General features: G+C 37.8%; 1 protein-coding gene across 3 annotated transcripts in view; it reads left to right on the top strand.

Annotated features, from left to right (window-relative positions):
• EDNRA (endothelin receptor type A) overlaps positions 1-6,944 on the top strand; it is a 31,694-nt gene extending 24,750 nt beyond the window's left edge. For all 3 annotated transcript variants that reach the window (XM_058838428.1, XM_058838427.1, XM_058838429.1), the window contains 4 exons: positions 2,050-2,202; positions 4,634-4,767; positions 5,142-5,250; positions 6,580-6,944. In XM_058838428.1, coding sequence (XP_058694411.1) covers positions 2,050-2,202; positions 4,634-4,767; positions 5,142-5,250; positions 6,580-6,720 — 537 coding nt within the window. In that variant the 3' untranslated portion in view covers positions 6,721-6,944. The remainder of the gene's footprint in view (positions 1-2,049; positions 2,203-4,633; positions 4,768-5,141; positions 5,251-6,579) is intronic.
• Positions 6,945-12,898: the final 5,954 nt, after the last annotated feature.

The raw sequence follows: 12,898 nt of genomic DNA, 5'->3' as shown, positions 1-12,898 counted from the left end.
CTACAAACACCACAATAAACAATTACTAAACTTCAGGAAGGGTTTATTATTAACTTTTGTTTTTAATAGGAGCTTTATTCATGTTTAAAACTATCTTTGAAAGATTTAAAAGATTCATGCAAGACCATGATTCCCAAGAGGCTGAGTGCACTAGGAAACTTGTTTAAAATGCACATTTCCTGTAGAAAACCGGTTCCATGTGGGCTTTCAAGACAAACAAAAGAATGTCTACTTCTCTTTAATCAACCCATTTTTGTGCTTTGATGTAAGCTTTGTGAAACTCAGATTCCTCAATTAATCATCTACAGACATTTTAGAGTAGGTTTTATAACTCCACAGGGCCAACTCCTCATTCAGAAGTGATGTATTGGTCAGGGCTGTGACACAGACCTTTCGTGTCTATTCTTGACCAACAGGCAATGCTCACGGAGGCTGGAACACCAATAGGACACAAAGTTTTCCTTGTAAACATGGAGTGGATTCACGTAGTGCACATTTTGTTGCTGCCAATGTGATTCTAGCCTGACTTGGAGGAATTTGCCGTGGAAAAGATAATTGTCTCCATGTACATGTAATCCTTGTCTCCGCAGAAGGAGCAGTAATTACATTTGCCCTCAGTACAAACTCCTCAAATACAAGGCATATTGTTTTCCGGTTCTCTGCTGGCAAAAGCTCTGCTCCCAGAGGGGGAAATTCTGCCCCAAGGAAAGTGCAGCTATGCAGGAGACTGTAGCCCCTCCTCAGGGAGGAGGTAATGAGGAGGAGGAAACAAGTTAATCAACACAACACAGTGTCCCAGAGTGAGGTGGGATTCTGGCCTAGAAACCAGCAGCATAATCTAAACTAGCAAATTCTGTATGCAGCTGTGTTGGGACAGAGGGAAAAAAAAGCAAAAGCATTCAATTTTTATCAGTAAATCAACTTCCTAATGTAACTGAAGTAGATTTTTAAAGTAACGTTATTAAACACCGGTATATTTATTGTATCAACTTTTTTTCATCTTTCAAAGTTTAGTGCTGTTTGGTTTTAAATGTAAACATGATGACAAAAGTTTGACTTTTTCAAACAGGATTCAAAACATCCTCAGGCATAAGAATTTTGACATTTGGTGTGGGAACTGTGATGTTACAAAAGCACATCCTCTAGGAGCAAACAAGCGAGGGGAAAGAGTGACACATCCCTTTTATACTAAAACCTAGACACAGGAAGTATTTGAAATACCATATTTCAGTGCATACTTTTGGCTGAACATAAAAATTAAAAACCAAGATACGGTATTTTCTAAAATCTGAAAACACAATCCTCTACAGAAAAGAGCTATTTTAAATGTTTTCTCAAATGTAGTATTTCCCACAATACATAAATATATTAATTTACAACACTGCTTACAATCACAGCTAATACTTAAGATTACACAGAGCAAAGTACTGCTATTCTATCAATACCTTAGTGTCCTGTCACAAAAGCCAAATGGTGGAAATGGCAGTCAAGGGGTTAAAAGTAACTGTACCACTAGAAGCCATCCCTAAGCTTTGCACATATCAGACAAACACTTACAAAGTGGCTCCTATCTGCACAGTACATAAGCAAACCAACTGCCAACCTTTTCACTGATAACAAAAGGTGATTAAACTTACAAGACATTTAGAATTTTCCTTTTTTGGTATCAGGACAGAAGCTGTAGAGGTAAATGGCATTTCCTGAGACAGGCTTTTAGTAAGATTCATTATCTCAGACTGACACTGTCTACATTTTGGCATGTCTTTTTCATGCAGCTGTATTCCAGTTTTCATGAATGAATGTAAATGTTCAGAAAGTACAACCAAAAATGTTAATTCCAAACCAAGACAGATTGCAACAAAGGTATAGGAAGGCAATCTGTGTTTACACTGCTAGAATTCCTGTTTTGATGTTGGTCAAAAAGAGATCAACAATAAGGAAATAGACAGATACCAGTGTACGAACCATCATGTTTTTCCAAGGCCTTTCTACTGTATTTTGCATGGAATCATAAGAAAATATCTGCTCTCTTCTTTTCCTTATCTACAGTTTTACAAAGATGCAAAGGATTGGTGGCTGTTTGGTTTCTATTTCTGCATGCCACTGGCATGTACTGCCATCTTTTATACGCTAATGACTTGTGAAATGTTAAACAGAAGAAACAGCAACTTGAGAATTGCTCTCAGTGAACACCTGAAGCAGGTAAATATATTAGAAACACCAATGCTTGAAAATATTGTTCTTCTCTCTATGGGTTACATTAGAAATATTTCAAAGTGTACTTGAATACAGTAAACTACTGAAGTAGAAAGTGAGTATGTGGGTTATTTATGATGTTAAGCCTGGAACAAAAGACTAAATCATAGTATAACTAGGCATTGAAGACAGTATGCTCAGGAAATGAAACCTTTTCTTTCTTTTCTTATTTTGACAGTTGTTCCCTCTTTCTCTTCAACCTCAAATCACTAATGCTAAATGCTTTGAAATTTAACTACAAAGATATGCCAAAATACGTTTCTTTCTCTGTATAAAGATATGACTCCATGGATCCTCCCCCCTTTTGGCACTCTTTGATATGTAATTGTAGTTTCATATAAAAAGCAATTGTAGAATAACCTGGTTTAGAAAAGAATGGATTGTTTCTCACGGTTATTGCACTGCTGCAGTACCACTGCTGTAGCTGCTTTGAAAAGAGCAACAGGAGAGCAGAACAAACAAATGATCACAGAACAAAGTTGCTCACGGAGCTGTCAGGTCTCTTTGCTGCTTTGGCAGTGCTGGCTGATGTTTAATGCTTAACTGAAAATTTAAAAACAATCTGGAGCTTTTCCCCAGTGTTAACATCAGCCCTTCAAATTCCACTCTTTTAACTTCCATGTTTCCAGCTGTGAATTCCTAAAGCAGTTCTCTCTGCATCAGAGTGAGTTCCTCCTCTGCTGGTTCATTCCAGATCAGGGCTGAGTGGAAAAACCTTCCCTTGTGCAGATTCTCCACTTCTTACCCTCATCAGGCCCTAGGACTGCAACACAGTGTGTCCTAGGGCCACACACAGGCTACTCCACCCATTAGAACTAGAATGGTATGTACTAGGAGGTGGGGGAATCCACCCTTTCCCATCCTAAAATGCACTGCCCACCAAGCTTCTTAGACTGGCTGCTGCCAGGATGACTTTATGCCACGATTTACAAATGCTTGTCTTTTTAACTCTTACATTTTGCCTTCCTTCCTTCCTTCCTTCCTTCCTTCCTTCCTGCCTTCCTGCCTTCCTTCCTTCCTTCCTTCCTCCCTTCCTCCCTTCCTCCCTCCCTCCCTCCCTCCCTCCCTCCCTCCCTCCTTCCTTCCTTCCTTCCTTCCTTCCTTCCTTCCTTCCTTCCTTCCTTCCTTCCTTCCTTCCTTCCTTCCTTCCTTCCTTCCTTCCTTCCTTCCTTCCTTCCTTCCTTCCTTCCTTCCTTCCTTCCTTCCTTCCTTCCTTCCTTCCTTCCTTCCTGCCTTCCTGCCTTCCTGCCTTCCTGCCTTCCTGCCTTCCTGCCTTCCTGCCTTCCTTCCTGCCTTCCTGCCTTCCTTCCTGCCTTCCTTCCTTCCTTCCTGCCTTCCTTCCTGCCTTCCTTCCTGCCTGCCTGCCTTCCTGCCTTCCTTCCTTCCTGCCTGCCTGCCTTCCTTCCTGCCTTCCTTCCTGCCTTCCTGCCTTCCTGCCTTCCTTCCTGCCTTCCTTCCTTCCTGCCTTCCTGCCTGCCTTCCTTCCTTCCTGCCTTCCTGCCTGCCTTCCTGCCTGCCTTCCTGCCTGCCTTCCTGCCTGCCTGCCTTCCTGCCTGCCTTCCTGCCTGCCTTCCTGCCTTCCTGCCTTCCTGACTTCCTGACTTCCTCCCTTCCTGCCTTCCTTCCTGCCTGCCTGCCTTCCTGCCTTCCCTCCCTCCCTCCCTGTCTAAACAGGATTCTTTTCATATTTTGATAAAAGCTGCTATAACAAAAAAGAGGAAACTAGTCAACTAGTCAAATTCAAAGCTTAACAAGACTGTAATCACTCATTTGACTTCAAGTTCTTTCATGGCAGAGCCTTGCAGTGCTTGCCACTACATTGGAATCCTTAACTCTTCATATGCTTCTCTTTATCAAATCCATGCGTACCAAACACCACTGGTATGTGTTGTCAAAAATCCACTGAAACATCTGTAACTCTCTAGAGCCACATAAAATACCCATTAAATTGCAATTATTTCTTAAGTGTTACAAGATTAAGCTGTAATAACGACATTTCTGAAATGTTTGTAGAGGAACTATTTACCTGAGTATATCAAAATCTCATAGTAAGGATCACATAGCAAAATCAAGACACTGGGCAGTATCCCTTCATAGAACCAGATACAGAGAGACGCCTACAATGTTCTAGCAATACAAATACGTGTGTGCCCAGCTGCTCCAGCCTCAGTGATGAGCAGGTCCTGTTGAGGACAGCCAGGATCAAGAACGTGACAAACCCCATAAGAAAGAGTACATCACTTAGTCTGGAAGCTTCATTTTGGGAATTCTTTCATAATTTATCTATATTACTGACTTTGCTGCCATCATTACTAGCTACAATCACCTGCTAGTATGAATTTGGCATTCAGTATATACTCTTATCTCCTTCATCTAGCGCCGAGAAGTTGCCAAGACAGTTTTCTGTTTAGTTGTGATTTTTGCTCTTTGCTGGTTCCCTCTCCATCTGAGCCGGATTTTGAAGAAAATGGTATACAATGAAAAAGACCCCAGCAGATGTGAACTGCTCAGGTACTTCATTTTCTATGCCAATAGTTTGTACTGAAAAAATATAATGCTGCATGCTTAGAATTTCTATGAGGAATGTCACTGTGCAATGCAACTGTGATGTTTATTAATTTTAAGCTGCACCCACTTTCAGCAGTTTCAGTTTTAATGGGGAAGCATAATCTCAACAAATGTTGTCTATCATTGTGTCAATCACTTTGCTCTGGATTTTTTTTAATATCTGTGAGACAGGTTACTATAGACATGGCATGGTACTAGATTAGATTGAGGGAGTTAGGTAAGAGAGAATTGTGTGATGGAGGAGACTGTAACCACAAGGAACACAGATGCTTCTGTAGCATATGAACCGTTTAAATGTTTTTCTTCCTCTTCCCCAGTTTCTTGCTGCCCTTGGATTACATCAGCATTAACCTGGCAACCATGAACTCTTGTATAAACCCCATAGCTCTGTATTTTGTGAGCAAGAAGTTTAAAAACTGTTTCCAGGTAAGATTCTCTAGATAAGATTTTATATCCAGTTAACTAACTGGATTGAACCTATTGTATTGCTATTGTTACCTATTTTAACAGCTGGGAGAAGAGACATGCAAAGGAATGAAAGAATACACATTGTCTGGTTTAGCAGCTAGCAGTTCACATAGCACATGTACCAACCTTAATGTGAAACTATCCACTTTATCTGAAATACTAAACCAAGAAATAAGTTTGACATAGTCTTCATATGTGTAAACTGAGATAGACATGCTCTTGTAAATACTACTTAACTGCACGTGACATGCACATGAAATAGAATTTGGTTGATAATTTTCCACTCTTGATGACACCAAGCTGCCTCTATTAAACAATCTCACTAATGACTAAAATTTTCAGGCTTGAATACCAAATCAGGTACCTGAATTGACTTTGGCATGAAATATGCATTATGTCTCTACCTGAATTTTCTAGTTCCTACACATGCAAACATATTTAAAGGCTAAAATAATTTCTTTGCAACAATGTGCCTCTACAAGTCCCTGTCCACCTATTAAAGGCAACACAAGGAGCAAAAAAATGAGAGTAAAGTAAATAATGAAAAGGAAGACTGAAATAGCTTTATCTGCAATGAAAAACAAAGGACGACAGGACTGTACCACTAAACTTTAAGTCTGAGAATAGGCCAAATGCAAACTCCTGAGAAAAATGTAAAGAATTATTAGACAAAGGGAGTACCTGTTTGTCTGTAGCCTGCTCAGATTTACAAACTATTTTAAGGGAGCATTTTCACATGATAAGTAAGAAGTCAGCTTCTATTCCTAACTGTGCAAAATGTTACACCTCAGTATGTTCACTGAACCTTTTCTGAAACAATATTGTCTTTTTTCTAAGATGTGAGAAGAGACCTAAGTCATGGTCTGGGGAATTTTTCTTCTTTTCTCTTCCACACGCTGATCCTTAAGTTTGTCAAGTACAATGATAAAGAGAGGGAAAAAACAAACAACCCAGCACCTAACAAAATGTATTGAATTCTGTCAGTTCTCAATCTACTTACCTTAGTTGTACAAATTTCCCTTTTCATACAGTGGAAGATTCTTTTCTGAATAAGAGGCACAAGCTGGGCCTAATTTGCTGCATTTGTGATGTTCAATCACAAGAATCATTTATGTCCTAGGATAAAAATTTCCCTGAATATAGCTAGCACTCCCTTCAGCTAGAATTATCTGTCATTTCTGAATGAAAAATATGGCTGGCAATCTGCACAGAACTGAGAGATTTGTCTTAACTTTTATTTATTTATTAACTTACTTACTTACTTATTAATTTTTTATTCATTTTCAGTCATGTCTTTGCTGTTGCTGCTCCCAGTCTAAGAGTTTGGTGACTTCAGTGCCCATGAATGGAACAAGCATTCAATGGAAAAACCAAGAACTAAATAATCACAACACAGACCGAAGCAGCCATAAAGACAGCATAAACTGAAAATTAAGGACTCTCACACCATTTCAGAATGAAACAGGAAAAGAAAGTCACTACAAAGCTATTACAACAGGAAGCCCAGTGACTGTTCCATTAAGAATTGAGATGTGCACCATTGTACCTAATTCTAGGGGTGACTGAGTAGATGGAGTGAGTGTAACTGCGATGTTCTGTGAACTGAGATCCACTGGATGACAATTCTGCCTCTGTAAAGGATATTGATGTCATTATGACACAAAAAAACTGCCTTGAACTACACAGGTGGTTTTGCTGTTCTGAAGCAGGCAGGAACTGTCCAGTGTACTGGTACAATGCAATCTTTTTACCTGATTTAAGGTCACCTAGAATTGATCACTCTGGAACTTTTGAGAAGATATCAAAATGGAATCTATCTGTGACTATATTTTCTCTCTGCCCATTTGTCTTTTAAGTTCTATTTCTGTGGTGGATTAAGTCCATGCACCAGTTTGTTTTGCATGTTGTTGTTGTTGCTGTTTTTCAGGTTTATGTTGGAAAATGTTTTGGTCCACACCAGCATTTTACTTACTTATGTTACAATGGATCGGAACATTAGCTGGGCAATTCTTATTTGTAGCACTTCAGTATTCAAATATAGGAAGAGGTCATTTAAACAGCATCAACATTTGGCACTTAAGCACAGATTAATACCAAAAAAAAAAAAAGGTATTAATAATACAGTACTATACTGTGTTATTTATTCTAATGCTCTGTACAAAATAAACATAATCTGTATCAGCAAAAAGAATGGAAGATGCTCGCAGATGGGCACTTTAAAATGTGTTTCTATTAACCTGACATGTTAATTCTTAAACTGTATGAAACATTTAATCTATTTAGACTATAGCTGCATTAAATCTAAGTTGAAATGAGGGTAGTGGAGCATAGTGAAACATTATTAAAGCTGTCCACAGCTTTCTGAGAACATGGTAATTATCAGAGCAGATATGCACTCTATTTTCACTTGTGAACATGAGGTTATAGTCAGAGTGAATGTAGAAATGTGGAAGTCCATAACAGCTGGATGTGCAGAAGGATATTTTGTGCCTTATTTCTTACAGAGTTCTCTGCCTTACACAACACTCAAAGATTTTAATGGGGTTTATAGGTTATCAGCATTGTTAACCATTCAAACGCTATTAACAATATATAGAAACTACTGCTTGCATATATGTAAACTGATGATTTCCTTATTTTTTCCATCCATTAAGACTACATGGCAAGAGATTCCTGGTTTGCCTATAAAAAATTTTTAATAGGTAGCCTTTCATTAAATAGTGGAACTCAATAGTGTGGTGTCATATATAATATGTCTCATGCACAAATCTCTTAGGCAATTTATAGCATCTTTTGTGCTAGGCTAAGAAGCAGTAATCAAAATTCCACAAATTTTTAAACATCCATTTAATTTCCAGTGAAAGATGTAATCCTGCATAGTTTTATTTAAGAGGTCAAAATGCTACTGCCTACAGTGACTTCCGCTGCACAAGTTTCCCCAATGTTTACATTCACACAAATCTTCTGAAGTATATTTTAAAAAAAAGGTTCTTTAAATTGGTTTGTGTATTTTTTGTGTGCTTATGTCTCTGTGATATATATGCGTGTATAAATACATATAAATCTATGTTCATATGTTATAAACCTAAACACAGTCCTCTGACAGTGCTCTGTGGTAGTGCCTAAGAGCATGGTATGGAATGAGACGGCTGAATTTTAAAGTAAAACATTTCATCCTCAAACTGTATCAGAAATCATAGTAAATGAGTGACAATGCTCTCCTTTGAGAAGACTGAGTTACTGAGTCTCTTTGCATCCTGAAATCTTTCCTGCTGCTTTGACTGAACATATTGAGGAGATGATAAAGGTAAACAGAAAAAAGTCATGAAGAATGGATTTAAGTTGTAAAATCTTCCTTCTTTATTTCAAGGCATGAGAAAGCGTTTTGTGCACTCCCCTTTTCTGCTATTTACCTGGTGGCTAGATGAACCAAAGAATTCATACCCCTGCACACCAGTAATGTGATTGCTCAGGGACAATATTTCTACCTATCTACAAAAGACAGTGGGCAACAGAGATAATCTAGGTCAGTTTAGAGTTCTTAGCTTCTACACAAAAGCTCCATCTACCTGCAAAATTATCAGACTGTGAAATGGGTCATTTTTACACTTTACAAGCACTGATGCAAACCATGAGTCATGAAAATTTAAATTTTTTCTTTCCAGCACTGAGATTTCTAAATCTATTGCCTTCAACCCAAGACCTGGCTTTTATGTGGCAGAGATACATGAACCTGCATACACAAAGCATCCTTTAAGGCACTTCCACCTAGATGAAAAAACTATCTTCCTACTACTCATAATGCTGACTGACCTTAGCAACAGCATTAAAAAATACAAAACTTTTTAACTAATGAAAAGAAGAGGGTAAATTATCTAAGAGAAGTGAGAGGTACTTTTTGGAATACCTTCAGAATTTTTTTGGTGAGCTTACTTAAGGATCAGAGCCTGCAAAAACTAACTGGTGACCCTCATGCCATTTCTCCAGCCTGTGGAAGGACAGAAAGTTTAAATAACAGTGACAAGTGAAGTCCTGGGATATATATACTGTTATACTATATACTATATACTGTTTTTTGCCATGTTTGTCTTTTTGTATTTTTACTGGTGGGCGCTGCTCCCACTCACAAACCAATTGTAAGAACAAAGGGTGCTGTGATGTGACAGCTGCAATCAGGGAGGGGTAAATGCTTCTGGAAAACTTCCCAAGATACTTTTTTAATTCTCTCCACTTCTTCCCACTGAGAATGGCAAAAATTGTTCCTGGTACAGTATCTACCCTCAGTTGTGAAAAAGCTTTCTTTCAAAAAGAACCAACAAAAGTACTCCACAATTCTGGTGTCACACAGAATCTGCTTCCTCTTTTACATTAGTACAACTTTCCACAAGTATCCTCCCATTCTCTCCCTATTTTATAGGTATTTTTAATCCTGCTGTTTGCATTCAACTCAACTGAATCAAGCCTAGTTTTCCTCTGAAGATAACAGGGTCTATTCCACAAGCTTCAGATTAACTTCGTAAACTTTGTGTCTGTTCATCATAATCAAAATCTATTTAACTGTCACATTCCTCTTTTTTGTGAACTTCAGAAGTTCAACTTCTGCCAGATCATTCAGTGTAAAATTTCACTGACAGTCTCACTTCTTAACTCGGTTTTAGAATACAGCTGTTCTCCTTGTTTTCAATATGCATTTTTTCAAACTACCTCGCTAAACACTTCCTATTTGGTATATTTTATACTTATTTGCTTCAAGGAGACAGCATACATGGGTTTTCACTTGTATCTATGTCTGTATTTATTTATTGACATATGAAGCTCTGTGCTTCAGACCTGACCTAGCCAGCTCCATGCATTAAAAAATAGTATTTATATAGTTCATCATAAATCTCACCTGACAAAACTATCAGCTTGGTTATGAGAAAAGATACTTATGCTATCAGAATATTTATCGGAATATATTTATTTTTGGTTTTAATACAGTCAGTTTCAGGTGTTTACCTGTCTGTCTCTCCATCCTTCCAAATCAACTATCAACCCCCTGTCCAATTTCAACAAATTTTACAGAACAGGGTTATCACCATTATGAAGCTCCAGAGAATTTCACCGGAACTGCAGGATGGCAGGAAGAACAAAACTCTACTCGTGCTCTCTGCAGAAAATTTCTGAAATGTAGTTTGTGCATAATAATAAATTCACTTGTTAAAAAGATGTTACAAACATTACAGATGCAGAAAAAGCCTCGATCAGAACATGCAACTTGTAAGACATCTGAGAATCAAACCACAATCCGCAAATTCTTGGAAGCCAGTATTTGTAAGTTCCCTTGCTTGTGGAATTACTTGCTGCTTCTTTTTATTTTCCTGCCTCTCTTTCATCATTTACATATTTACTGCAATCTTGTTACTATATAATTTGATTCTGTGAAGCCTTATGGGTTTCAGTGTGTGAGAAGACATGGTAAAAATTCTAATACTGCTGCATTTGTATGAACAGATGCCTGCTGAAATGTCCCGGGGGCAAAGCACACATTTTCATTAAAAGAAACACCGGGACTGCATGCTAATATTGCCTTGCAAAGTTTCTTCCACACAATCAGTGCTGCAAAGTATTGGCTCAGCAAAGTATTCCTAATTTACACTCCTCACTCTTTCAAAGACTAAATAAAGGCAATTTTCCAAAATCAGAGTAAAAGAAGATGCATAAAAAGTTTACAGACCAGAAACAGCTCTCAAGGTTCAAAGAAGAAAAAACAAGACACCAAACCCAGGCACGTTTAAAATGTGGGTCGAAAAGAAACATAGCTTATCATTAGTCCAAGTGTGGGAAAGGAAGATATGAACTAAATAAAAAAATGTAGGTCATCTCCAGTTTTTCTAAAGGATGATGAAATTAATTGACCTCTACTATCTCATCTAGAATCAGTTTTTCCCCTGTACAAACACCACTGCTTCTGAACTGAGCTGTCACTTGAGTCACAGCCTTGCAGTCCTGTTAGTTACAGTAGCTTACTACAATAATAAAGCTCAACAGACTAAGCGATACAACTGGTAAGGAAAAGAAAAAAAAAATCTGAACTTCAGCAGCATTCTGCCCAAATTTCTGAGAGTAACTGAGTGTCTGCCAACTGCTCTGAAATCAATTATTCGGTGCATCTCAGAAGGCCTTTACTTCAATCTCGTAATGTTAGTCCTTGGGAGCAAAAAGATTGAGAGGTTACTGAATCAAGAATCCAGAACAATTAATGAGAAGCACTTGTAAGCTCTCGAAGAGAACAAATCTCCTTCTACATGTTTTAAACAGAGGGGAAGGTTAGAAATGTATCATTACACCATCATGCCATCCTGTAGCCACACTTCATATTTCTTGAAGCATCTGTGTCTAAAGTTTTTCTTGCCTTCTCCCCTCTAATATTGTTGTATACTGGTCTCTTTGGTATTGCCTCTGAATAAAGTATACATTTGGATTATCTTTCTTTTCAATATCTACACAATGTTAAGAAAGCATTCATCTCCAGATACACAGTATATTCCAATATGGAAACACAATTAAACCATACTACCAAAAAAGTCACAAATTTTTCCAGTCAAGTTTTAAGTGAAAATTAAGAGAGTACTCTTGGGACAAATGACTACAGCTGAGTACTACTAGTGGAAAATACACTGATTTTTTAACAGATAAAGAAGAAACCATACCACTCTTGCTAATTCAAGAAAGAGCAGGTGTTTACAAGAATAATGAGAAACTCTTCATTACATGAGCTGGAAAAAAGTAGCGTAAGGGCAATAAATCTTCATGCTCTATTATATAAAATACATGTAAATTCTGGGGATTAGGAAACATAACCCTCCAAAGCAAGATTCTTTGATTTCCTTGCCATATTTCTATAAAGTATTAGTTTCAAGACACATCTCAGAGGTAATTGTGCAGAAAGGGAGATGCTTACTGAGTTCGCCTCACATTGCAAAAAACCTTTGACTAATATTTTTCGTAATATCCAGCACGTTCTGGCTTTCCTGTACCACAAATTAACTGCAACAATGGCAATACCAGGGATTACTCCAAAATCAAGGAATCCGGTGTTGAATTAGTTCCTTTCTACAATTGTTTGTAAGTACTTGTATACATATGTATATACATATCACTTGAGAATTCACTTGGAAGAACCTTAAACAGTGGTTGCTCTTCCATATAAAGTGCATTATTTAATATATCCCCCCAAAACAAATCTTCTCTTCCATTTACTTTAGAAGTATAAGACCGGAATCAAAATTAAAACTATGTAATAAAGTAATGTCAAGTTTCAAGTAATAACTTGGGGAAAAGTTGAACCTACTGACTTCACTAGGATTTGGATTTCAGTCAGAATGTGTGATGGAGTCACAACATGACTAAGCCCACTACAGCTAAGCAGAAGAGAAGTAAGAGATTCTGTGGGGTTTGGATGAATAATTATGAAATTATCATCTCATATGCTCAGGTAGGGAAGAAGCCTTGGCATACTTTATTTCCCAGAAAATCAGTTAAATAAATGAAGTCAGAGGTAACAGTGCTCTCCCCTTACATCACTCACCAAGAGAGACAGAATAGAAGAAAATAAATATTGTCT

The sequence above is a fragment of the Poecile atricapillus genome, chromosome 4, assembly GCF_030490865.1.
Source record: "Poecile atricapillus isolate bPoeAtr1 chromosome 4, bPoeAtr1.hap1, whole genome shotgun sequence".
Taxonomy (NCBI): Eukaryota; Metazoa; Chordata; class Aves; order Passeriformes; family Paridae; genus Poecile; species Poecile atricapillus.
Note: the sequence above shows the minus strand (reverse complement) of the source record. Positions and strands in the feature narration are given on the sequence as shown.